Consider the following 27,792-nt stretch of genomic DNA (forward strand, 5'->3'; position numbering starts at 1 on the left):
ACTTTTAAATCTACCTTTCCTAAAATGAACACTAGGTCAAGTGTGTAAGCTGATGCTTTCCTTGATTTCCTGGCCCACTTGCTGCTCTAATTCCTCCCTCAGGGCATCAGGGTTGATGTCAGGCAGCTAATCTACTGTATATTATTCCCCACTGACCTTGAGTTAGTTGTGTCAGGCACTTGCATGGTAAGGCAGGTCATCCTGTTAACAGTCAGCTCCAAGCTCAGCTACAGTACTCCGCTTGTCATGAATCCCCTCTAATCTCTGTTTTTATTAACAACCAGTGACACTGGGGCTCCCTGCAGGCCTCACGTGACAGCTATGAACATCTGAACGGTAATAGATAAAGTTTTTAGGAACCTACCATTGGTGTTTCTGTGTTAAAAAGTCATTTGCGCTAGGAAATGTGACGTGGGGCTTGTGAGATCAAGTTCTGCTTGGTGATCTGGCCTTGCAGGGCATAATGCCCACGTGTATCATGTAAACATAAAGTAAGGCAGATGACTGAAGAGGCAGGCTTCAGTAAAACTGTAGAAGTGTCAGTACTTTTTATGCCAAAGCATTTGGCGCACAGCCTTGAAACAGCCTGGGCAACAGCTGACACTTCTCTTGCTTACATGGTTTGATAGCACAGTTGTGGATTTAAAGATTAAAACTGTAAGTCCACTCTTAACATTTGCTGATGTGTGTGTGTGTGTGTGTGTGTGTGTGTGTGTTTGTGACGTGGATGGGTGTCAGTAACTGGCAGCCACATGAGCTTTGAAGTTGTACCCTCATAGCCTTTAAATGTCAAATTAAACCATGTGACAAGAATATCACACTATATACATGCTGCCAATGTTTACTTTTGTTTTGATTCAAAGACACTGGAAGTTGTTTTAAGATATATCTACATTTAAAAGCACTCTTTACTCATTTAAAAAATGCACAGAGTTACTCTTTGTTGTGCAGTGATTTTCTGCAGAAGCCATCGGAGTGCAGATAATAAGAGATTGAATGCGAGTGAAGGGAATCTGCCCTTCAGGCTCAAGCTCTAGCACCTTCTGCCTCAAGAGCCCACCTGTCTGTCAAGTCACACAACAGGTATCTGTTAACAGGAAGCAGATGGAGAGTCATACAGGCTCCTGCTTGGGGCACAGATGACCCATTACCTGCACCATGCAACACAGGCATTGATGTTTCACATGTTTGGGTCAAATAAACGCAATGGTCCACTGGGGTACTATTTGTGGTCAGACATAACCCTGATTTTACCTTCTGTGGAGTGAAAAGTACAGCAATCTTTTGTTGTGGCTCTGTGTTGGAAACAAGCATGCTATTTCATCTCTTTACTTGAGACATGAGTCCAGTTAAGCTCCTTAATCGCTCCTAATAAGCTTAAAGGTGACCACTGTTGATATGGTTACTGCTGTGATAAGTTAACCTCAAAGAGACGGACTCAGATTCAGTCCCATTTCTTAAGTGAAATCACCACCCCGTCCACCCTTGATGCTTAAGTGAAACTCAAAAGCTGAGTGTTGGTGGCTAAACAGAGATCGCTCCAGTAATGTTGACGGAGCAGCAGTGGAAGATGCGTCACTGCAACTCAGGTAGAAATGCCTTAAGCTCTTTTAACTATGTATTACAGAGCCTGAGCTCTAATCTGCCGGATGTTCTAAGCTGTTCAGAATACAGAACAGGTTTTAAAGCACATGTAGTTATAGAGATCAGAACTTCAATTCATCATAATTGTCACTGTGGCACAGAGAGGTGTTCTTTTGTCAATGGTTGGGCTGCATTGTTATGCTGAATGCAGTCTGGGCGGCGTCTACAGGAAGGCATTGTGCGATCACGTAAAAGGTAAACAAAATATGCCGAACCTTCTATGACATGAGACATTAAAGCCACTGAAAACTTTCGTTTACTGGAGAGCTCTTCCTGTCTCTCTTCATAAACCAAATGCCTTACATAAAGACTTGTACTAATACAGAGAAAAGTAGCCACTCACTAGAATCAAAGCTTCCTTAAGCTTACAAAACCCCTGAGAGATATAAACGCTGTGAAATAATACACATGTTTGAGGAGGATCACTAGTTTCAGTGTGTTGGAGCTTTTCTGCTGTTTTCTTATAGACTTATTTTTGTATCCAGCACCAACATTGTAAGTGAGGGCTTTTAATTTCACTCTTTATTATTAAAAAATGAATGATGTATTGACATTAACAACATTACCAGCCAGTCGAAGCATAGATAAGTGTGCACAGATAAGAAACTTTCATGCAGTTAAGAAAGTTACGTCAATTTACACTTTATGCTCCAGGAAGCAAAACATCCTGTTATTTTAGTGTTTAATAGTCACGCTTATACGATTTGTTTCTTTTACATGTTCATGCTAAACATTTCTGGATCATGTGTTATCAGATTTCTTTTTACATTCTCACATTTCATAATTAATGCTGGGTGCGCTTCAAAAATAAGGAACTGATCAGAAACAGTATTTGATTACTCGCTCTTACGTGCTCTTTGCTATTTTGGGTTTAAGATCAAGAGCAAACATTCAGATATTGCTCATCCAAATCCTTTTGTTCTTCCTAATCACATGCTGTGCTGAGTACACACACCTTATCAATGCATTTAAAACCGGATGGACGTGGCAAAAATATCACTAACTGATTATATAAGTCTGCTGGCAAGCTGATAAAGTAACACCCAGTGGATGCTGCAGAACATTTTAAAACAAACTGTACCCAAACATTTGTGCCCATTGTTTAGTTATCTTTAGATGCTCAGTTGCATCTGCCACACTTCTCACATTTTTTTTCTCTTCATCCAAATCGCCATTAAAGTCGCCCTGGTAGTTCTTGCATAATGCTAAGCATTGCAAACTTTACAGAATCCTCCACATTTCTGTGGGATCCTGTAAAGTTTTTTCTTTCTTTCTTTTTCTTTTTTAAAGAAAGAAGACTTAGTTTACATCACACCGCAGATGCCCATGAGACAGGATAAAAAAATAGTTCCACTTGTACTTTTGGTCATTTTGTGTATTTGTTAGTGTTGATGTCTTTGCAGTGGTCATTCAGCCTCCAGACCTCTGAATGGCTGCATACATCTCTTTTTTTGTCACTTACCTATGGATAAAACAGAGGTGAAATGCTGCTTGATACTGTTGCTTTACAGGTGGCAGCTACCTAGCAACTGCTCACCCACAGGTAATTCAGGTGCCATATAGGTATTGTCCACTGAGCTTTTAAGTTAATACAGAGGAAATGAAAAATTGATGAGCTGTTGTGTGGCCCTCCATTCCTTCCATTCATATACTGTTCTCACTGCACTGCATTGAGTCAAAAGGAAGAGTTGCTGTTACTGCGTCTAAAATGCTGATCGTTGCATGGATTAATGAGCTTGGAGCTTCAGCACCTCACAAGTGACTGCAACAGCACACTGAGCTACTTAGTAACTGATAGGAATGAGTTCACTGAGGCACATATCCTTTTTGGTGATCCTTTGTAAAGGGCATATGTTGCACAATACCTGATCTTATTCAAGGGCAGCAGTTTCCAGCAGTTCTCTCCAACCTTGCCCCCTCAGCGTCTCAGGCACTTTTATACGCTTGGTTCATTTTTAAACCTAAACCAACACAGTTTCTGTTATCGTGCAGTGTTTTTTTATGAGGGCTGTTATTAATGGAAGGCTGGCCTTAGCACCCACAACCAATTAATACCAGTTCCTCAGATGCATAAATACGGGCTGAAAGACAGTTTTCTGCTGATTAAGAGAAACCAGATCTTTAAAGTTGGTGCACCCTGGGGGTTTTATTGCTGGTCACAAACTGTTTAAGAGGATTTTTTTTTCTTCAGCTAATGCTTCTTCTAAAACAAATAAAACTTAATGCTGCTGAAGCATGTAGATTGGGCTGTTATTAACCATTTCTTTAGTGGTTTTTACCCATTATAAACTGGTAGTTTTATACAGAAAACTATAGAATGCTCACACAGGCTGGCTTGTCCACTATTTTTCCAGATACAACCAATGAATTCATTAAAACATGCACAACTAATGAATTGATATTGAAAATAACTGCCTGTTGTTTCAGTGCTTTATGTATTTTGCCGCTAGTAAACATAGTTCCTGTGTCTAGGTGCAAAAAAAAAAAAAGGAGGGTGGATTGTAGCGATGGAAGATTTACATCAGCCCAGTTGTGGTAAGACCTGGAAACATTACTGCAGCAGTGGGCTTGTGGGGTAGCTGCAGTGTTTACGTTTTAGCTCAGAGTTTTAATACTCATATCGAAGTTGCAGATTTAATTAAAGCTGTAAAACCTTGTCTTGCTACTGGGTCTGCAGTAGTTATGAGGCTAAACAAAAAGGCATAAATCTAGTTTGGCCCGCCCCAAGATTTCTGTTACCCCCCTCTCTCTCTCACTCATGCTAGCCTGGGTTTCATAGTATAAGCCTGGCTGTGTAACTTTTATCTGAATGTGGCTAGTGTTCACTGACAAGCCATGAGCTTCCTATCAGCTCTACTGTAGCCAACATCAACATGGTCTTTCCTTGTAAGGCCCAAAGCGCACCCAAAATCAGCTTATCAGGGCGAGCCAATGTTCTGCGAGGAGAAACTTAAGAAGGCGCACAGCGATAGCCTACATGTACACATGGCATCACGTCATTTTGACGTAGGGCCCACTGTTTGTTTGTTTTTTCTTTATTGAGCACATTGGGTCACCTGTGAAATTTGTACTGTACTGAATGTGCACGTCTTGGTGATTGCTCTGCAAGATACAGCTTGTCTGTATCATTCAGAATACTAACAGCACTGTGCCTAGATAGCAGTGTCTCATTGGCTGCTGTTGATAACAGGTTAGTGAGGGTGGATACTGTAGCTGCAAGCAGAGGCAGCATGAGGCTCTTTGTTTAGGGGCTTTGAGCCCAGGGCCATTGGGTGTGTTTGTGTGTTTACACTGGAAACCATAGTGCTTGTGTAGGTATAAAGGTGAGCGTGTGTGTTTTTTCTATTTGCTTGATGGACTGGTTACTGTACGATGTACCTGTCACTCACCTAATCCACACACAAGGAGGCTGCTTATTGATGCTTTCTTAGACATAAGTTCCAGAAGTAGCACCAGCTTGATTAAATAATAGTTTAACTTTGTGATCCACAGTTATACATTTAATCTTAGATACCAATCAGAAACTTGGGAGCGTTAAAAGTCTTCTTGTTCATCAAAGATAATCATATTAAAAATTGTCTAATACAGCAGAAACTGATCAGAAATCTTACTTTTAGAATAGAATAGAATGGGGAGGAACCAAGGTCAGACTCAAACACTGGAGAGATTATATCTCTCAGATGGCTTGGGAACACCTCGGTGTTTCCCCCCGGAAAAATTAGAGGTGGTGGGCGAAGAGAGGGAGGTCTGGGCGTCTTCTGCTCAAATTGGTGCCCAATAACCCAGATCCAAAGATGGATGGATGGATGGATGGTCACAGAAGCATCTTTTGCCTCTCTCCCAATGGCATACGTTAACTAATACAAATTTATTATGTTACAAGTTTAATTAATCATTTTAACTGATAATTAAGGAAGCAACAAATCTAGCTAATTCACTGCCAGCGCTCCTAATACTCAGAGTATTTTAGGTTGGGTCCTGTTCTGTGTTTTTGTACAACAGTGTGTACTATTCCCTTTACAAACCAGCATAATTCATCTCTCACCAGTTAATGAAGCAGTTACTTGCAGTGTTTACTGTTCAGCTGTAAGGTGGCTGTTTTTTAAACCAGAAAAAGCTGTTTCTTCATGCTCAGTTGTGCACTGCAGTCTCATATTTGTCTTTTTATGTTGGCTAGTCTTCCAGTTCCGTGCAGGGAGTAGTACACTCGGTGGTTTTGAAATCCTCAGGTTTTTGGCAGTTTCCCACTTTAGATAAAATAGTTTTTATCTTTTAGGAATATTTTCAGTATTTATATCAAGATTCATGATAAATGATTTCAAAAACCACATTCACCTTTGAAAATTGGTGATTAGGTTAATGCTATCTTCATAAAACAAGGACCCCAGTCCTTTGAGTTGTAGTTACAGAAGGGAAATCCAGCTCAAATGCACACATTATATGTGAAATCCATTCAGAGGTAGGTCACACAATCTTATTGTTACCAATTACTCAGTTCTGGTAACAAAATAAACAGCATTTCAACAATAATGCTTTTACAATAATCACAGACTCTGTAAGTTTTGATTAGCACAAAGGCTAATAGATAAGACTATATTAATGTTTTGAGATGTACAAAAATGATACTCTTTTCAGTTATTACATGTACCTCTGCCAGACACAGACTGGAAACACTAAGTGGAAAGAACAGATTAGAAACTGGTTTTCCGTCCTCGAGATGAAGCGATAGAGCTAGTGAAATTTACGTGCTAAAATGTGCCACTGGCAAAGGCTCTGTCTCTGCTGAGTCATTGCTTTTATTATTTTTCCTCAGTGAATCAATTCTTCATGTGAGAAATTTCAGTAAGTAGTCCAGGTTTGTTTAAAGTTTTCCAACTTCCAGTAATAGTGCTCTGGTAACCCATATTTTATACAATCACTTGCTTCGCTTCATGTTTTTCACGTGCGGCTCAATGGAAAGCTCGTTTCTTGGTATTGGGTTTATCCCGTGAGATCCCTTTAAAATGACACCGGTATCCACTCCTCTAAAGGAATCTTTTGTGTTTACAGTAATCACATTGTCTTGAGCATGAGTATATTTTCCCTCATATCTTCTGTGTTTTCAACACATATTGATGGGCCTCAAGATTAAAGCTGCTGACAAGTGAAGTCAATAATATTGATCATCTCCTTACAATGCAATGTTCTGTTGGGAAACCTTGACTTCTGCCATTCATGGGGATGATGCTTTAACATGAACTATCTACCTAAACAATATATCCCAAGCAACCTCCCCCAACCCCTGGAACAGCTCTCCCTGACGGCTTCAACCTCACCCAGCAGGACAATATGGTCCGACCTGCCAAAGCTGCTCAGGTCAAAGAGCCTAAAGCTTAATTAATACTTCTGCACTGAATCTGCATAGACTGTCTCTATAGCTTCTCAGTCATCCAGGTCATTGCAGTCTTAAGTGCTTAAGTTGAAAGAAACTGGACTTCTCTTTTAGTTTTTGAAGATAGCCAACTATCACCCACCTGTAACGCAGTCTTGAGATCCGTTCTCAGGTGTTTGACTCACACTTTGACCTTTAATAACGTATTATGATAGCAGGGTGTTGGCAATATCTAACAGAATTCACACCTTGGCTCATGATGACTCAAGGCTACAGGTAGGTCAGAGGAATGCGTAGAAGGAAACGTTGGTACTGAACAGGTCGATCATAGTCGTTGCGAGTCTCCTTGAGGGTAGCCTGTGGTTACATTTCTAGGTAGGTGCAGAGTGCAATCTATACCTAAGGTGTGGAAGTATAACACAGGAGTATAAATCCTGCCTAACGTGTTGGCCTGGCTTTCATACTCACCTCTATACAATCCAGTGTTGACATTCTACGTTTCTGTGTTCATTACCCAATATGGTTCAGAGCTCTTAAGGGAAGGTCCTACACAATGTCAGGCAGATTGTATTAATATGGCTTGTTGGTGTATTCCAGTGATGCTTGTGTGCTTTTGTTGAACTAGATTAGAACTAGCCTGTGTGCGCCCAGATTAGCCTCTTTTTTTGTAGCTGCATATCAAAACTGGTCCCAAGTTAATTTGTATCACATTTAAAGCATCTGCACATGACATCGTGCAGCAACTGCAATTATGCAGGTTAATTGCATGAGATACCGTGTAAGATGGGCCTGCAAAAATCTTGGTCACAATCTGTGTCAGGTGGAACGAGATCTGTTTCTGTAGATAAGACAAAATATACTGTGTCATAACTCTGGTTGGAAATTATTCATCAGATTGATGATCATCCTGGGTGTCCTGTGATATATTTTCATATTTTCTGGTCCATATTTTCCTGACCTGATCTCTCATTATTATTTGTAAGGTCTTTACCTTAAATATAAACCCAACAATAATTTCTGTAATCTTTTTCTGAACATTTCGGGTTAGGATTTCAGTACAAACTTTATCTCACAATTATTAACATTTGCCAAAGATATAATAAGAACAGTATACAGGGGCCTTCAGAAAAATAAACCCAGCAGTAGCTCCACTCTGGAAAATGTCTTTCCTTCTCGGTATTTTCAGTATTGACAGTGTTTGACTTTACAGCCGTTCCTTTGGTGGTGAATTTAGTCACCCTCCAGCTTGGGCCCCAAAGAGGCCTGGGTCTTGCTTCCTAAACAAACTAAAGACCTCAAGCTTTAAAAGCTGTTGGGGCTCCAAGGCTACAGTTAGTAAGGGAAAGAGGCTGCTTCACGAGGTCACCCCTTGGCGTTTCTGAACTGACCATGTGTGTTCGAGTGTGCAGGACTGAGGTGTCAGGGGTGTAAATGTGCCCTAAGTTGTTACGTGAGGTTTGTCATGAATTGGCCAATGTGGTGTACGGTAATGGCTCTCTCTGTTTTAGAGCCTGGCACCTTTCAATACTGATCAGCAAACACTGTAATTTGTTTTGTCAGTCCCCCTCCTCCAGATGGAAGTGGTAGTGCTATTTTAAATCCCATTTATCTCTAAGCTATGTGGGTTTCTAAAGTTGGTGCTCGCATTCAGGGTTAGGTATGAGTGTGTTGGACACAGTTGAACAGCTAGTCAAGGATTCATAAATCTTTCATACTGTTAGCTTCCCATGATACGGCACCACTTGTATACCGTCACTTTGTAAACCGTATCCGGTGCTAGTTGCCAGTGGCACTTGATAGCAGACCCGTGTTTTTGAGTGTAACACTATGCTCCTGAACCTTCTCCAGCCAGACTTAAAGTGGACCAAACATACCATCTGTACATAGCACGTGCTTCATATTTTGCTTCACTTTGTCGAACATTTTTCAGATATAAGATGTCAGTAAGATATTTGGAATTTCAGTTGATATCTGAGGGTTTTTATCAGCTTTAACATCACAAAAACAAATAATAAAAAAGAGAAACATCCTGGGATGAAAGCACCTTTGCTCTGCTTTGCTGCACAGCCCGGGGTCATAACTTTAAAGGGCTTTTACTCGAACACCCTCTCGGTCTGATCTCTGTCAAATGGGTTTTCCAGGAAAGCTTAGCATATTGTCTCACTTGGAGTTGACGTGCGTGGAGCGTTTTTTGCATTAGAGCTTTTTTTTTATCCGGAGAAAATTTATTCTTGATGGGTACTCCTTGTGATTGTCCTGGGGGAGTCACGTGATGCAATAAATGTCAGGTAGTGTGAATAAATCATGATGAAGGCAGGGGTAAAAATATGTGTATTAATGCTTAATGAGTTACAAAGATTTTACACAACATCCATCAGAATTACTTGGAGCTTGCCAGGTTTTAAATAATCCCTTTATCTCTTCCAGCATGACAATTGCTTGTCTACACCAAGAAAACATCAGTAGACAGTTGGGCAGCTCGCACTCTGTGAAAGAGGTGCTGCATGTCCAAACCTGTTGACCCCTTAATTAATGATTTACTAACCTTTATACCTGCAGAGTTCATGCATTATTTCTAGTAGGACCTTCTACAACCTGGCAACTGGAACGCCGTTTCTATGAATGAACAGTGAATGGATAATTACACATTAATCACAGGAAATCGATTAGTCACAACTTATAAACTTTTTCAAAGTGAAATCAAACAATCTTTAAGGTAATTTTCTTGTACTTGCATTCAATATTAAGCAACTTAAGATGTCATTTTTATAATCCATGCTGAATAGTTGGGAGGAGTTGGCTTGATTAGCTTTAAACAAGGCAGAGAATCAGGCAGGTTCACATAATGTTATAGCGGTGTAGTCGATTTCTGTGAAAAAGTTACTGTAAAAACTGGCTTAAGGAATTCACCCTGGAGGAACGAGCCTTTAAAGCCTGTCAGATATGCATTGTCATGAACTTGCTGAAGCCTGTAGTGTGTCAGTTATAGCCTGGTTATAATTATTGCAAACGTTTTTGAGCAATTACTGCTGAGAGAATTCCTGTAATGAGAACCTAGGGTTTGGTGGGAACATCCAATGTGGTTGGAGCTTCACTGCATTTTAGGTATCCTGTGAAGATTATCTGCAGCATTTGTTTTTCCAACTGAAGATGCGTGCAGGAGCATTTTTGCAGTTTTTGGATGGAAATCACCAAAAATTATTTTTGTGCTTTTTAGTTTTAGCACTCATATTAAAAAGGCCAAAAGTGGAATTCGAACGCAGTCAAAAATAATGATGTAAACTTTGTCATATTTCTGTCAGCCCAAGAGGCACAAAAGCAAAGTACTGATAAAAAGAATGACAGAAGCTGTAACGGAGAGCCTCCCTGTCGTGAGATGTACTCATACAGATAATTGTTTTTGACTGCCACAGTTGTGCGGCCAGTTGGCTCAGTTTAATCAGGTTTCAAAGCCCACAGATTCGCCTTGGCTCTTTGGAGGTAGAAGATGTATCTTTGACGGCTTAGGACAGGCTGTCGAGTCTACTGCAGTTTACAATAATGGCCTTAGCTGTGCAGACTGAGGAGCTGCCTGTAAACCACAATGCAAGTACACAAATTTTAGTTACCTTTCTTAAACTCCTCAAGTACTTTAATTGGTACACCTTGCTAGTACCAGGTTGGACTTCCTTTATTTAGCCTTCATAATTGCGGCATAAATTCAACAAATTTATGTTATGTGGAAACATATTGGGCCACGTTAGCATCACTCAGTTCCACCCATGCCACCTTTTCTTCGTACCTTGGTTATAAAGAGTGGTTATTGGTGTTGTGTTGTATTTGTGCTGTTGCTGTCCTATGAGTTTAAAGCAGTGTGGCCTTTCTTTTGCCACTAGCTTGATATTTTCTTTTTTTCTGGCCATTCTCTTAACCCTGGAGATGACTGTGTGTGAACTTCTCAAGTCTTTCTCCTGATAAAGACTCTCATGTCATTATGAAGTACAGAAAGCTAAAAAAAAAAATAGACCCTGTGTGACCCTTAAGTAAACCTTTTCTACTCTTTTAGTCTCCTTTGGAGTCATTGAGTTTGAACTATTTGGCTTTATTTTTAAGGCAGTACTCTTCCAAGTTGCAACCTTCAGGCATCTTGTGATCTTTCAGTGACTCACTGGGTTTCCTGCGGAGGACAAAGTGTTTGTTCCTTTTACACTCATCATACTATTAGACAGAACAGCTATTATATTGTCCACTGTGGCATTTCCAAACATCCTTTCCTTGCAGGGTTATTTCATCTGATAGGAGTCAGAGTGTCCTTCCATCTCTGTTTTTCCTGACCTGAGATTGCTCAGCTATCAACTGAAAGGTGTTACAGCTCAAAATGATCCTCAGGTTACTGCATAAACACCAGCCAAGTTCACAAGCCGTGAACATGACGTCGTTGAAGAACTACTGATCGTCCATATTCACATTTATCGTGCTGGCATTTTCAAAAGTTTCTAATTGAAATTTAAGGAACTACTTAATTACAAGCTGCCAACAGAAAATGACAGAGCCAATCAAAGATGTAACGTGCAAGGAAAAGTTCCCCATCTCTGTAACTGCATGACGCAATGCTCAGCCTAAAGGGCAAGAGGACTAACCCTTTAAAAGAAGTCTCAGAGAAGGAGCAGGATGGTACTATACATGCAGAGCAGTTTCTAGAAGACTGACGTTTTAATGAGTTACTAAAAGCAAACACCAGATAGGTTAAGAGATGTCAAGAATAACAAAGTAAACAGACGATAAAAGATCTCCCAGCTTGCAAACAAACATAGCCTTGTAGTAGAGGTAGAGGTCGAATCGACCAAGTCTGTACCCTATAAACCAAATCCAACCAATAAGGTGAACTCAATTCGGCTCAATATTTTTTTTTTAATCTCTCCAGAAACTGCTACTGGTAATAGTAGATGTTACACTTGGGTCTTAATTGTGACCACTTGGGGAAATTAATTGCCCACCGCTGCTATAAACAGTGTCACCACATGTAAAAGTAGTTTTTCCAACTATAAAGTGAAATGCATAAAATTTTATAAGATAACAGTATCAGTGTCAAAATTAACCCTAAAATGCAATGTGATGTTGAAAGTGTCTGAGCAGCACTGGCAAAGACTTTATGACAGGCCACTTTTCATGATTAAAGCACATAAGAGATAGTGTCATCCTGTATCTAATTAGCAGGCACCACAAGTCGATTCAGGCTCTCAGAAGGAGAGCAGCAGTCAGAGGCTGGTTTGACTCCCCAATCCTTATGAGATTAATGGCTAACCTCCCTCTGCCCGCTCCATTTACAGACCATGTCAGGTTTTCTTGGAAAGAGCACACTGCCGCTTCAGTTCTCACCTGCAAACATCTAAATGTGACCCTGTGCCAGTGCAAGTGCCTACGTGCGTGTTTATACAAACTGTATGTCAGTCAAGGGGAGGGCATGTCAGTTTCAGAGCTGTGAGGTCAGACTTTTTTCCCACGTTGCTTTTGACCTCAATCCTCACTTTTGGCAAGTCGGTCATCACGGTCTCCGATGGACACTAGTTTGTTAATTCTGCAACTGCGCAGGTTCTCCTCCTGTCGTTAAAGGGTCAAGACGAACTCTGGTTTTTATCTGCTGGGCTCCTCACTGTCAGCGTCACAGGACACAGGAGTTATTGCCTGTTAGCGTCACTTTAAATAATAACTTAATGACAGGAAGAGGAGGGAAAACTTGCCTTAGTCCCAAAGTGGGTTTACACAGAGTTTAAGATAAGATAGGATACACATTATTTGTCCCAGAGTCGGGAAATTCCTTTGTTACCACAGTTTAAATTGAGTTAACCACAACAAATATAAAATAAAGAGTATGTAGCTCAATAAAATTGAATACAATATGATCAAAATATTATATCAATAAGGTGAACTACTGTTGTAGTGCTTGTCACTATTCTTATTATTCTACAACTGAACTTTTCTACTAATAATCAGTTAATCTTTCCCTTCTTTTAACTGATGAGTTATTTGTTTGGTTTACAAATTTAATTAGTTAGCGCTAGAAAATCACAGATTTTAGTTTGTTCTTGCGCCAACATATTAAAACTCAAAGTCTTCCAGTTAAACTTTAATTTCTTGACAGAAAACACCAAAAAATAATTTTAAAATGTAGAGCTAGCAATTATTTGGCAAGAGGTTGTGTTTAAGTTATGCCAATAAAACTTGTGAAAAAACATGGACCTTTTCATGCATGGCTAAAGCCTGCTAGTACTGGAGCTAATGGAGGAAAGCAATTGTACACGAACTAGCAGCCGTTTAGCTGAGGGTGCAGCAGTTGATGCTATCTTGCAGTCTTTAATGAAGGAATAAACCACAAGGGAATGGAACTAACATACTGTTAACATGGCTGTTTATACTTCCTTTTTATACAAAAATTTTATCCAAATTTTATCTAAAATATGTTGAAATTTAAAAACAAAATTAATCATTTAGTTTTTCTTTTTGGGAAGTCGAAAGCTAGACTTCTACTTAAGCGTGCTGATTGGTTGCTTAAGGACAAGACACGCCCTCGATGTCACCCGTTTCCAAACAATGCCTACATGTTAGAATCATACGTAAATCACAGCTAAAATGCGTATAAGCAGCTGGTTTGTCTGAAGACTCAAAAGACCACTGAACCATTTGATCTTTGACATTAAATCACTATTTTTAAGACTTAATGAATACAACATGATAATACAATGTGGTATATGTTGGACAAAGGAAGATGTCTGGGAAGAGGGTGACTATGTAGCTGCCAGGCAGGGAGAAAAGACGATGTCCACAGAGGAGGTTCATGGATGGAGTAAAGGAGGACATACAGAGGGTTGGTGTGACAGAGGAGGGTGCTAGAGATGGGGTTAGATGGAGGCACATCATCTGCTGTGGTGACCCCTAAAGGGAGCAGCTGAAGAGCAGCAGTTCAAGAAGATTAACCATGCAGCATTTAAAACCAGTGGGTGATGTTAGAATCCATTGTTTACTACAGGGTTTGGTAATGGCTTACTGCATTACCTAATTAAATGTAACCATTATTATTACACTGTGCCTTGTATACTGTACCTAAAGGTCTGCCATTGAATAATCACAAAATAAACTCTGGCTGATTAGAATTAGTTCTATTTTTGCAGGAGAAATGAACTGAAAAGTCAGTTGAAACCTTTAAGACGCATTCCTGCAGGCTATAAGTAGTGAGACTGAATTCTTTCTTCTTTTTTTTTTACTTGCCCTACTTTTCACTCTGCATTTAGTTAAGATTCCTGCGAATGCTGCAGTCCATCTGCATTGACTGGATGTTCCCCAACTCGCGTACATACTTTCTGCGTCTGTTTAAATGCACACAGTTCATTCCTGTACTAAGTCAGAGTTTGCACCGCACACCACCTGGTTTGGTGCAAATGTTGGCTGACATGCCGTGTCCATGTCCCTGTTCTCATAATAGGAGCGCTGACAGGGACTTCGTAATACCCCTGCCTCCTCTACCATCAACACTGCTTATATAACTCCACTTATGTGGCACTGAACTGAGGTATTTTCAACCCCAACTATTGCAGACCCCCAACTTAACACACACACACACACACACACACACCTCTGAGTGGCTAAGAATAAATCATCTAGCTGGAAGAGGCTGCAGTAGAAGAAAAGCTTTTGCAGAGGCATGCTCACACACCTCTGACTCTGAGGTTGTTTTATTGATATACCCACTTGTCCTTTCAAAATGGAGACGATTTGTTTTTGTTGCGCCCCCCTGCATCGCTTTCTCTGGTGTTATGCAACCTATGTTGGCCTCGATTCTCAAAGAGGGGAGGTGGAAGAATGAGAGAGTGAGAGGTTTGGGACAAATGCAGGCCTGCTAATATACCATGGAAAAGTTGGATAGAGGCCTTGCAGAATGGGGGTATCTTCTTTAGGAAATGCCAGAGGCCTTATAACTAAAACGGGCTACAGTTGTCTGTAGTAATAAAATGAATATTCCTGCTTATCAAGTTATACTCTGACCAAACAGCGGCTGCCATAATGAGGAAACGGTTGGAGTAAAACCAAAACATAATGGAACACGATCGCTTTTCAATTCCTCTGTTAGTCACAGCTTAAGTGAATGTCTTTACTGGGATGAGGTGTTGTTAAGTCACCCTGAAATTGGCCAGTATCACCAACAGTGTAATTAGATGATTGCACTGGAGTGTTAATGCAGCTCATAATTTGCTTTTCTTGTCTCCATCTGCAGCTAATTTTCCCCTACATTGTTCAGTTATTGGCTTTTTAAATGAACAATGGTTGCTTTAAAGAGAGGACGGGTTTGAATGAGTCACATGAAGTAATCACCCATTATCGGTGCCGCTTAGTTTGGCAGCTTACATTTTTCTGAACGCTGTACTTCACAGTTGCCACAGGAAGATTTTGGTTTTCCAAGAAGGCCTGCATTTTATGCTGTTGTCATTTGCAGCCATGCCATCTTGCTTGCCAAGCTGTAGTAAATCTTGTGGTTTTGGGGGCGTCCGGGACTCCAAGTGGCTAGACTCCGTGCCACAAGTTGCCCCGCCTCTGTCCTGCAAACAGCTTTCATTTCTTTGCACAGGTGACTCTCCACAGGAGGCGAAGCTTTGCTGCACAGGGGTCTCGTGTTATCTGATGTTGTCATCTTAGATACATAAATATCCAGATGCACATCGAACCGTACACTCATTGACTCGCCCTGGCTCATGCAAGCTGCAAACATGCCATAATTTGTATCATATTGCATATTTTTCCTTATTTTCAGAGCACATAATCCCATTAAGGCTCTAAACCTCAGTGTCCATAAAGCTAAATTAAGTGTAGCCATCAAAAATTAGATTAAAATTGAAGTGACTTACTCTTATTTGCTTAATAGCTTTTTTTTGAATGCAGCTCTAACTATTCCATTTGACCCTTACGCCAAGATGTTTTTCTTTTATGCAGAGCTTTTAGTGTTTCTGACAGAGCTCTTTAAATATGAGGAGTAAGCTGCAGCCTGTCCTCACATCATAAACTGATCACTGTTGACCTAAAAGTAATTCACTTGGTCAGAGGTCTCCTTTGTGTTTCGCCTTTGAGCTCAGAGCCACATACTCGGGCTGCTGGTGTAATATGACAGTTTGACAGGTGACTGACGCAGGTACAAGTAGCGTTTCCTTGTGTGACATCAGACTGTGCAGTTCTTCAGACAGTCTGCCTCCTGTGTTGATAGCTCAACATTAGCCTCGCTGGGAAAACGTGGAGAGGAGGGAGACAGCAGTGGTCAAGCTGATTGTAAGCATAAACACATGTAGAGCTTTTTTGTTTTTTCCCAGAAATCTACCTCAATGCAGAATTCATGGTCCTGAAGTCTCTCGGGAGTTTTCCACCAACCGCCCACCGCAGGCAGAGTTACTCCACCAGTCGCTAAATTGGGCCATTCATCCTGGAGGAAGCACAAAAATGTCTTTGTTTGTCCGACGTGATTGCCGTGTTTGGTTCAGTGCAGTTTTACACAGATTTTAGAAACGTCCTCCGTAAATTTTTAAAGTCAGAGCTCCTCTCATTGGAAAATAAATGTCGTTATGCAACTGGAGGGTCACCCAGATGGATGAACCTGTGGTTTCCAATCCCACAGTGAGCTTATTAGCTAAAGTAACAGTGATTTATCAGATCGCTCCCATGCATTTGTATTTGCTGTGTTTATTGCTACCAACTTATGTAATCAAACAAAACCCTGACAAGACCAGAGCATGTGCACGTTAAAATTTTACTACAGCTACAACTCAACCATCAACACAACTGCATTTTTATGGCAAAGCAATCTTACCCCACTTAGTCATGGTTGTAAAGCTTTCAATCATTTTACATGATCAGCAGATTTTAAGTCTTTTTTTTAATGTTCATATCCTGAAGGTGGTCAACATATTGGTGTCTTAAAAGTGCTCAATATTAATAAATGCCTATTAACTTTTTTTTTTTTTTTACAGACTCGCAAGTTAACCAAGGCAGAGCGGCAGCGTTTCAGCGAGGAGGTGGAGATGCTAAAAGGGCTGCAGCATCCAAACATTGTGCGCTTCCACGACTCCTGGAAGTCGACAATGAAGGGCCATAAGTGCATCATCCTGGTGACTGAACTCATGACCTCAGGCACGCTCAAGACGTGAGTCCCTGAGTCCAGTTCCACTTTTGAATTAAACTGCAGATTTGCATGTGTATATGCATATAAAAGACTGCAGTTTATGTATAGATCAAAGTCCTCAAACCTAAAAACGGTTCATTTTTGTCTCAAGTAGCTGATGCTCTGTTTCTAAATAAAACTTGCCAAGTCTTGCATACCAAAAAGGATATTTGTGTCATGTTTGACAACTTCTCCTTTAAGTAATGATGAAAGCTGCGGAGAATAGTTCTACTTTGGAAGCAATGTTCTAGGAGAGAATTCAGGAAACTCACTCATTTTAAAACTTCCTCTTGGCTGTCAAAATAAGAGATTAATTATTTTGTAGCACTTAAAAGCTTCCTTTTCTTTCCGTGTTTTGATATGTTTGGACTGATTCTTATCCTCCTTTTTTTTGTTTTCTTTTAAGGTACTTGAAGAGGTTCAAAGAGATGAAGCTGAAGCTGCTGCAGCGCTGGAGTCGTCAGATCCTGAAAGGGCTGCACTTCCTGCACACACGCACTCCTCCCATCATCCACCGGGATCTCAAATGTGATAATATCTTCATCACTGGCCCCACAGGCTCTGTCAAGATTGGGGATCTGGGGCTGGCCACTCTCAAAAGTGCCTCTTTTGCTAAAAGTGTCATTGGTAAGTGTTAATTTAGTCTATGTTTACCCTGCTAGACGAAAGAAATGGACAATTTATTGGTTAATAATGATCTGAAAATATAATTTTATATGCAAAATGCCCTAAAATGGTCTTGAAATGGTGGGAAAATCCAATGGCATTTTACAGGCCTTGTATTTGCATAAACGCCCTCCTGTTTCTGCTTACTCTTATTTCCTCTGTGCTCATACAACCATGAATGCCTCTGTTTAAATTCCTGTCTGCATTTTAAATGCAGCATCATTACCCAAATGGCTTCTAATTTCACCTGGAACTTGCCCTTCCCATCACTTACATCCAGGGAGTGCCAGATGTCACATGCACGATAATAACTTGTTGATTTTTGTTAAAAGTGGCACTGATTTTAAATCACTTGGTCCAAATCAAACACAGTATGTTGGGGTATTTTAACAAGAGGAACATTTTTTAACCTTTTTATCAGCAAACAAGATTTTTTTGCTGTTGGCTGTAATGATTAGTCAGACTATAACTTTGGGCCAGACTAAAGGACCTCAAGAACTATTAGATCAGCCAGGATTGCTAGTAATAACTGCTTTTCAAAATCAAAATATCTGCAAAACAAATGACATTTCCATCAGCATCCATTAAATGTACTGTCCACTTGGTGCTAATTAGCAAATGATTTCATGCTAATGGGCTAAAGACCATAAAAATTGGAAATTATATACATTAATATAAGCATGCTTGCCTTAGTTAGCAGCTGTTATTGCTAACAATCATGAATATTAATCATTAGTGGTTTAAAAAAGAAGGATGCAGTTTGAATTTCATCTAAATAAAAATGTCAGGAAATTCTTGTTTGTTTATATTTCTTTAAAAACATCATTCCTGCAGATCAGTTTCACTTCATGTTTTTCCTCTGGTCGTTCACGCCTCACCTGCAGTGGCTCAGTGTCCCAGCAGTGCTTCTTACCTCAAAGTCTGGGGATGGTAAATGCTGCTAAAAGAGTAGTAAAGGAAGGGGCTTCACCCATAAAATGAATTATGGGGAACCGTGTATCATGCAAAACTACTTTAATAGATTCCAGGAACAGAGTTGAATGGCTGCTTGTAGAAAAAGGATAAACATGTCTTGCACTGCATACAGCTTGTTCTGTGCACAGGAAAAACTGTTACAAGAAAAGACTGCACATGTTCTTCACTTAGTTTACTATATGTATTAGGTCTCTTGTGCTAGAAAGTTGCTCCTGTTATTTTAAAATCTATATCAACTATAAATAAGTATTAATTTTCTCAAAATACCCTCATCTTTGAGCTGTTTGATTTGCAAATTTCTTGTCAGCTGAGGTTTTAACTGCATCAGGCAGCTACTTTGAGCAGAAACTAGCTGGTCATCTTGGCAGAGAGTTTAGCAGTTAAAAAATGAGACGTATTACTACTAAGGTAACTGTTACATAAAAAGCTCACCTCATGTTTAAAGTTTGTTCTGATGCCATCAAATTGGGAAAAGAGAGTTAATACGGTTCACTTTTTTATTCTGTTGCAATTACACTCTCCAGTAAGGGTCCTTGACTCTTATTATAGCTCGTCAAGGATTTTCAATAATAGAACAACCTTTAACCGTTTCTTCTCCCCGGCCCCTAACAGGAACACCTGAGTTTATGGCCCCAGAGATGTACGAGGAGAAATATGATGAAGCGGTGGACGTCTACGCCTTAGGAATGTGCATCCTGGAGATGGCCACATCTGAGTACCCATATTCTGAGTGCCAAAATGCCGCCCAGATCTACCGCAAAGTCACCAGTGTGAGTAACGCAAAGACGAGGACTACCTCATTTCCCCCCATATTTAGTGTGATTGTCCACGTGTTCTTCCGTGTGCATGCTGGAATTAGAGAGGAACCCGGGTATCTTATTCCTACACTTAGAAATACGTAAACACACATGGATTGGGATTGAAATCGTCATTATGACTATTAAAGGCTTAGTTATGTCCATTACAACTTCAGCATGCAGAAGTGTACTGTGTGCCATCCTGACACAGGATTGCACATGTTTTACTTAATGATTGCCAGGGTCTTCTACCAGCTGTCTAACCAGGCCTGGTTGTTGTTTTCACGGGAATATTCCCTTGGTAATGAAAGTGTTTCATCAGAAAACTGAGGTGACCTATTGGCACTGATGTTGTTAATTTTCTGTCTGAACTGATTTAAGCCTTGCAGAAAAAAAATATTTTAACAGATTGCAGATGTTTTGGTGAATGGAATGTTTTGGGGTTTTTGTTGCATTGGAATGTATCTGTCTGAGGATGAAATGGGCTTTAAAGAAGTGGATTTTGAGAATGCAGGCTGATGCAGTTCAGGCTGTTCTTGGGGGGTGCCAAGCACATCAGTGACGCCACGGTGGGCGAGAGCAGGCGACTGTAGAATTATATGTTTTGGAAAATGTGTCTCAATCCTTACTCCACAAAGAGGCCTGTTTCTTTCTTGTGTGTCTCGTATGCAAACCAAACAGTGTGTCTGACGGAGGCTGGAAAGTGAGAAAGTGACAATGCCAACAAGTCGTAGTGCTCTTGGCTCCTCCACAGACAGGAGCATTATGTGGAGAAGCTTAGGCATACATCATGATGAAAAAAAAACAGTCATTAGCTGCTGTTTTTTATGATTTGTTAATGCTTTATGTTTATGTGGAGCTGAAGTCACCTGCTATTAAAAAGGCCTGCAGTAACCAATATAGCGTGACATATAAAAGGCAGGACAGAGGGGCTTCTGTCGTGACTGTTTACAGACTCTCCTTGTTCATATTTAAGTATACACCAAGTAAATGGATAGAAACGTGCTTTCTCTTGTATGCTATATGACCAACAGTATGTGGGTGCTTGAGCATTTACACTTATTTTTATCCAGTAGGATTTCCTTATTTCATTTTTGTTATTTTCTTCCTGCTTTTTACACTTACAGTAAACACACCTGTTGGTTCAGCCATTAAAGCCCCCCCCCTTTCTTTGTACAATTGGAGGCTTACCCTTGTCAGAAGCTTCTTCTTTCTTCTGTTAATGGTTTTTTGAACAAGCTGTTCTTCAGCATGATTAAATTCGCATTTTTCTACACTGGTGAGCAAGAAAAGAACATTAATCATCAGCATCCTTTGCAGGGAACAACCCCGCTCCATCTGTTTTAAGTAATCTGCTGTATATGCCCAATTTGAGAAACTGCTGGAAACAATGACATCATATCTAGCAAGATTTCCTGGGTTTTGTGTTTGAGATAAAGAACTTCTTCTGGGGTCATTAATGATGATGCTATTAAACTCTTTCCTGCCAGATGTTGAATATAGCTGGAGGGATTTGTTCCGGTACACACGAGAGCACCAGTGAGGTCCGACACTGATGATGGCTGATAAGGACTAGTTTGTGGTTGCCGTTCAGGTTTATTTCAAAGCTTTGGAGGGGGGGTCTTCTGTGCAGGCCAGTCAGGTTCTTCCAAAGCAGGAAAGAATTTTATTAAAGAGCTGCCTTTGTGCAGGGAGCCCTTGTGATGTTTGAGGAAGAAGGGTCCAAAGACAAATCAAGTTAAATTATTACTGTATTAGATTAGGATTAAGTAAAGTGCAAACAGCAGGAGCAGTGTATACAGTTACACAATATGGACAAAAGTATTGGATAACACCTCTTAATCTTAATCCTTAATTCAGGTCTATAAAACCAAGCAGCCAAGCAGTCGGTCTTTCCAAATAATTGTGAAACACTGGCTCATTTTAAAGACTTCACCAAATTCAAAACGTTGTAATGTAATACTGTTACTGTTGTAACATATCAATTAATGGAATTTCTTCCCTCCTAGATATTCTGTGATCAACTGTAAGCGTAAATGTAACCAAGTGCTGAGCCCCTCATCTGATATCCACATTAGTACAAAAACTGAAAGCCGGGAGCTTCATGGCATGGCTTTCCATGTAGTGTAAATTATATAGAAACAAATGTGTATAGTAAATTAAAGTTAATATTGTAGTGAAGTCATAGTAGGAATAAAAATATGTATAGAATAAGACATATTTGTAGGTGGAATTTGATTTTGCTCTTATAAAACCAGTTAACAGAATCCATTCAGTATTTAAGGAAAGCACCTCATGAAAAGCATTGGAAAGAATCTGTGTGGGGGCCTTTCACACCTTGGCTCATGCGATGGATAATATGATTAGTAGTGGGTCAGCGACCCCCAGGACCTCCAAAGGGGCAATCTCCACTGGGGGGTTAAATACCTGAGACTCTCTGCTACTTGTTTTAGAAGTGAAGAAGACTCTTGGATGTGAGGTGAAACATCTTCATCAATACAAAAAGTCCAGTTGCCTTCTTTTCAAGCATTTGAGGTTAACATGGCTCGTATGACTGAAAGCCTATAGAGACAAGCTAATTAACTAATGAAGATATGTCTTCAGATGGCAAGTGTTTGTATTGCAGTAATGTTCTGATGTCCTTAAGTTTGTCTCTAATAAATAACCTTTTCATCTTAATTATTACAAAATTAATAAAATCTCAGATAAAACTAAACATTTGTTTAATAATAAAACAAAGCTGAAGCAAACAACCAGTCTGGAAAGTGAACTGAAGGAGAAAAATGAATTAAAATTAGAAAACAATAGTAAGTGTTAGAAATTTTGGTCTTGTAGTGTTTTTCCTCGTTAGTATACTTGAATTTTTTGTCAAAGAATACCACACTTTACTTGTAAGACATAACCACGCTTTGTTCACATATCTGTGTAAAATAATTTGGGTTCACTGATCGTTATGTTCCTAACAACATTAAAATCTGACCCACTAACCAAGGTTAATACAAGCGCAGTGTGTTTCTCAAGCTCTTATCTACATTTAGACTGCCGTCGCCACCGGAAAGGAGCTGAGTCACAAATTAGATTTAGATCGAGGGAAAATGGATTTACTCTCAAGGTGCCTACACAGTATGAGGACACTGCAGCATAGTGCTTAAACAAACAAACAGCATGTCTGTAACTGCAATGAAGCGTGCTGTGTTTGCACTGGCATGTAGTTGGGATGCTTTATCAAATGAATGAAAAAAACAAACCAAAAATTCAAATAGGAACAGCGTTACTGCGCTGTCTCTCCTCTCAAAGCTCTGTCATTTGCCCCACTTAAACAGGCAGCAGGAGTATGTATTGAAGTTCTTTGTGACCCTGATTAAAGAACACCAGTTACATGCAGTGACATGACATGACCTGTCTTTAAATGAGATAACAAAGTGTACCACTCAGCCTTTTACTGGTAAATCGAATTATTTAGGTGTTTGGGTGCATCATTGCATTGCTTTGGTATCTGCTGGCCAAATGACCTTGGTTATTTCCTTTCTTATCTTTGTTGTTACAGGACTTGGAGCTCTGCTGTAATCTGTACATAGACTTATGCACATACTGATGATAGCATTTAGAAGAACTCCCTTATTTCTTATTACTGAGAAGTCCTACCCTAATAATTTTGTGATAAACTGCATGAAAACAGCAACTGTTCTGAGTTAAAAATAAAAATCGGTGCAAGGATTGGTGTAAGTTAAAGGGAAAGGAAAGAAGGGAGAGCATCTGGGTTTTTTTCCATTTATCCTGAACTCTTGGTTTTGTTCTCCTCTGGTGTTGACATGGTCGCAAGGCCGAATGTCATGCTGGCTAGTGGCAGATGTCACAAAGCAGACAATACATCAAACATGTGATGCAGGCGGGAGCGGCTGTCACCGCTTTGATCTGATCATCTCAGAAGGAGAACTGTGGGAGGAGATCATTGTTGTCCAGTCTGTGTTCCCTCCTGCACTTTTTATTAAGCCTAATAGATGAAGTTAAACTCTGTGTTCTTATGTGTTTGCACAGGGCATTAAACCTGACAGCTTCTATAAAGTCAAAGTCCCAGAACTTAAGGAGATCATTGAGGGCTGCATCCGTATGAACAAAGATGAAAGGTAACAATGAAAGCACACACTTTATTATTTATCTCATCTTTTCTGCTCTTCACTATTCTCAATTATTATGTTGCACTATGCTTCAGAAAGCACATACATGATGTCGAGAGGACTTTAAAAAGCCTTAAAATGGCCTAAATTATACAAATTGAGAACCACAGGTTATGACTTCTTAAACTTTTATCAGTTGTTCTATGCAAGTTGAATTTCCTTAAATAAAGGTTCATGGAATCACATCTTTTTTTTTTTTTAAGAATTCATATTTGTATATCCTAGCCTCCAGATGGTAACCTGAAGTGGCATTTGCCCCACTGTGTTAAATTTATTTTTTAAGGGGAATTTTAGTCATGTCTCTTCCACTGTTTGAAGCACCAAAGCTGCTATTTTTTAGCACATTTGCAGTGAGGCTGCATTGTGGGCAGTTTGTACTCCAATTCATGCTCAGTACCGAGTCACAGTTAATCTCATAAACACACAGCCATGAATGATTTGGTGTGCTGTAATCCGTGAATTAAGTGGACTGATATGAGCTGAACATCTGAAGTAAAAATCTTTTATATTACACAAAATCTCTGTCTGTGTGTCTTTTTGTTGCCTTGTTCACAGACTCCTCATAGACCTTTAACAGTTGACCAACCAAGCTTTGGGCACAGGTCATCTTAGGCCCCTGAAGGCTCTTAGTTAGCAAAAGGCTAAAATTGCCCATTTTTGGCATTTAAGCACCTATAAGACCTTACAAAAGCATTGTACCAGTTATTTCACAACAGTAACATCCCATTTCTATAAAACAAATTAATAGTGCATGATTATTATGAGGCCATTATTAGTGATGACAATTTAGCTAACAAGCTAAAATGCCCCTTTTACAGCATTTATGCACATACAACACTTAAAGGAAGCGTACTATTGATTTAATTTCATGGGAATAAAATCTCATTTATTGTCACAAAAGTTGAAGTATGCCTGCCTAAAACCCACCTAGTAACTAAAATTATCCATTTTTAGCATATAAACAACATTGACCAGATACTACTGTACTCATGGGCATATATTAGTGGTAGAAAGTGCATTTACTTGGAAGAAAGTATATTTTACCATTTGATTTGGATTTCAATTGCAAATTAATTGCAAGTTACTTAATTTATTTTAAACGATTACAAAGATCTTAAAAAGTCTTCAGTTCGTCTTCTTGATACCAGTAGACATCTTGAGATATGTTGTGTTTTTTTTGTTTTTTTTAAAACTGAAGTTAAACTAGTTTAGGATGTTATGAGAAATAAAAAAAACCTTGCAATAGTAACTCTAAGCTTGATAAAACAAATTACTTTCTCTCTATAGGTACACCATTCAGGACCTTCTGGATCATCCCTTCTTCCAGGAAAACAATGGCGTACATGTGGAGTTGGCAGAGGAGGATGACATGGTGAAGTCAGGCCTGAAGCTGTGGCTGCGCATGGACGACACCAAGAAGCTCCACGGGAAGTACAAGGACAACAACGCCATTGAGTTCCTCTTCGAGCTCTACAAAGATGTACCTGAGGAGGTGGCACAGGAAATGGTAGGTTGGCACGTGAAGAAAGGATCTTGTGAGGTCAATATTTGCTGCTTTACTGACCCAGTTTGTAACAGATGTTGGTGAGGAAATTGCGTAACTGATTCCTGATCAGCAGATAGAGGCCAGCTTAGCCAACTTCCACGTGCTCTTTGCATCTTCATTTACGATTATAGGTTTTTTTAGGTTTTCCAAATGAAGGGTGGATGAGGGTCCTCAATGCGACAAAAACCTAATTTTGGACACTAACATGATTAGAAAGACAGCTAAAAGTGGATTCACTTGTAATATTTCTAGGAGCAATTTAAATCCATCTTTCTTCTAATTGGATGCCCCTCACAAACAGTAGGTTTAAAGAAGATATGAGAGGATATCTGTCCTATTTATGTGGCCCTAATATTCAAAGCTTGGTCATGTTTAACATGATAATCCTGAACTGTAACAGTATAAATGTGACAGAAAATTAGGAAAAGCTTAATAGGTTCAATGTAGTTAGAGTTATATGGGGTTTGACTCTTAACCCTAGCAGTGAAAGCACATGCACCTCAACGTCATTGTGGTTCTTTCAGATTTCTGTTGTTATATCCACTGCAGCTCCTAAGGAGAACACCTTGTGTACTATATTAAGGTCACAGCTCACCATTTAATTATCAGTGGTTCGAAATGCGAGAGGACGTCTCAGGAAGCAGCCGTAATCGCGTCTTTAATAATATAATGGCTCCTACACTTATTTCAAAACCTTATGTCCTCCATAAAGGTCACTTTTAATGAGAATACAAGATACAATTCCTTACCTGTTTACCTTTTTGTAGCAGTTTTCATCAAGATCAAATTTGGTATCAGCAGGGGACATCGTGCCAGGCTGATCTGCTGTAATCTGACTATGTGTTGAGAGGTTGTTACGGACTGAGTGTCCCACTCTGCTGAACTGGATGTCACAGGAGGCTGTAAAAGATGCCAGATTGTCAAAAGAATGAGGCCTATGTGTTTTCTTTTTGTAAAAAACAAAAAAATACACAGACTTTGCGTGTTTATAAAACTCTCAGATGATGTCACAGCTTGCATAAGTAGGTCATTAAATGCAACAGAGCTGTATTAGCACTCATATGCATGTTGAACCCTGACCATTTCTCTGTGCTGTTATGCAGGTTGTGCTTGGCTTTGTGTGTGAAGCAGACTTCAAACTAGTAGCGAAGGCCATACGGGACAGAGTGACGATCATCAAGCGTCAGAGAGAGAAACTGAGGCGGCAGGCCGAGGAGAGGAAGAAGAAGCAGGCGCAAGAAGCCATAGAAGAAGAACCGGAGCACCAGCCGGCTTCGCCCAAGGTCAACGATGTTGTTGCAGCAGATTCCCCCATCCCACCCCTGACACCTCTAACACCTTTGACACCATTGACACCATTGACACCACTGGCCCCAGTTTTGTCCCCCGTCACCAGCTCTGTGGACTCTGGCGTCAGCACCCACTACCCTGCAGAGCCAGAGGAGCCCGAGGTTGACCAGCACTTTCATGTTCGCCACAACAGCCTGTCCTCTGCTAACTGTAAGCTGCCTGATATCACATCCATACACCGTGAAAAGTTAAATGTTTGCATGCAAAAGTGCACTGTGCAGTATGCAGGATTAATGTAAATTCTGTCCCTTCTGAATTACTGTGGAGTAGAAGTATGAAATAGAAAAAATACTCAAGTAAAGTACATTAAATTTTTGTTAAAGTTTTGTTAAAATTCTTTTATTTGCTGTTCTTAAACTCCAGAGACATGTTTTTCACTGCATTAGCTGCACAAGTGCGCTTAACACAAGGCGTTTCTGATGTCAACGCACGTGGGAGAGATGCAGAGAAAAGTGAAACTGTGGTTAACTGAATTATTCAGGCCCTGTAGGTCTTATTCCATGGTGTGCACATTTGCTGTGCTGAATGTTTCTCAGCTTTTTATTCCTGTTTTAGAGACAGCCATCTGATCTCATTTAAATATATCCAGTGCAAATCTATTCCACAGTGAAGCCCTTCAGATTTTTCCTGTTTATGTGCTTTGTGTATATCAGGCTGGGGTCATTAGAGGTGTGTGCAAGAATGCACAGAGTACAGATTGTGTCAGTTTTTTAGGCCACAGCGGGTTGTGTGCTAATGGTCGATGTGCTTTGTTGAAACAGCTGACTGCGAGACGGACGGCTATCTGAGCCCCTCTGGTCTTCAGGATCCGCTGGAAGCCGGCAACGTCGGCATGCCTGCGAACTCTCCCACCACGCATCCCAACTCCCCCGCCGTAAACGGTATCTCCCTCCGCTTCCCCTCGGTGAGTGGTTTCAATAAAGAGCTTGTTATAAAAGGAGAAAGCTCGGGGTGGTAGATGGGGGGGGTTTGAAGACTTTACAAGACCGCCTCTTTCATTATTCTCTCCAAACCAGGGCTGGCACATAATTTAAAAAAAATTAAAGGGCAACACAAACCTTTTAAGAACAGCTTTCAATGCAGAACTA

General features: G+C 40.1%; 1 protein-coding gene across 2 annotated transcripts in view; it reads left to right on the forward strand.

Annotated features, from left to right (window-relative positions):
* wnk4a (WNK lysine deficient protein kinase 4a) overlaps positions 1–27,792 on the forward strand; it is a 46,369-nt gene that overhangs the window by 1,317 nt on the left and 17,260 nt on the right. For both annotated transcript variants that reach the window (XM_005458161.3, XM_005458162.3), the window contains exons 3-9: positions 17,002–17,174; positions 17,599–17,819; positions 19,446–19,603; positions 23,669–23,757; positions 25,096–25,315; positions 26,458–26,854; positions 27,466–27,608. In XM_005458161.3, the coding sequence (XP_005458218.1) occupies positions 17,002–17,174; positions 17,599–17,819; positions 19,446–19,603; positions 23,669–23,757; positions 25,096–25,315; positions 26,458–26,854; positions 27,466–27,608 (1,401 nt within the window). The remainder of the gene's footprint in view (positions 1–17,001; positions 17,175–17,598; positions 17,820–19,445; positions 19,604–23,668; positions 23,758–25,095; positions 25,316–26,457; positions 26,855–27,465; positions 27,609–27,792) is intronic.

This window comes from Oreochromis niloticus, linkage group LG8 (assembly GCF_001858045.2).
Source record: "Oreochromis niloticus isolate F11D_XX linkage group LG8, O_niloticus_UMD_NMBU, whole genome shotgun sequence".
Lineage (NCBI taxonomy): Eukaryota > Metazoa > Chordata > Actinopteri > Cichliformes > Cichlidae > Oreochromis > Oreochromis niloticus.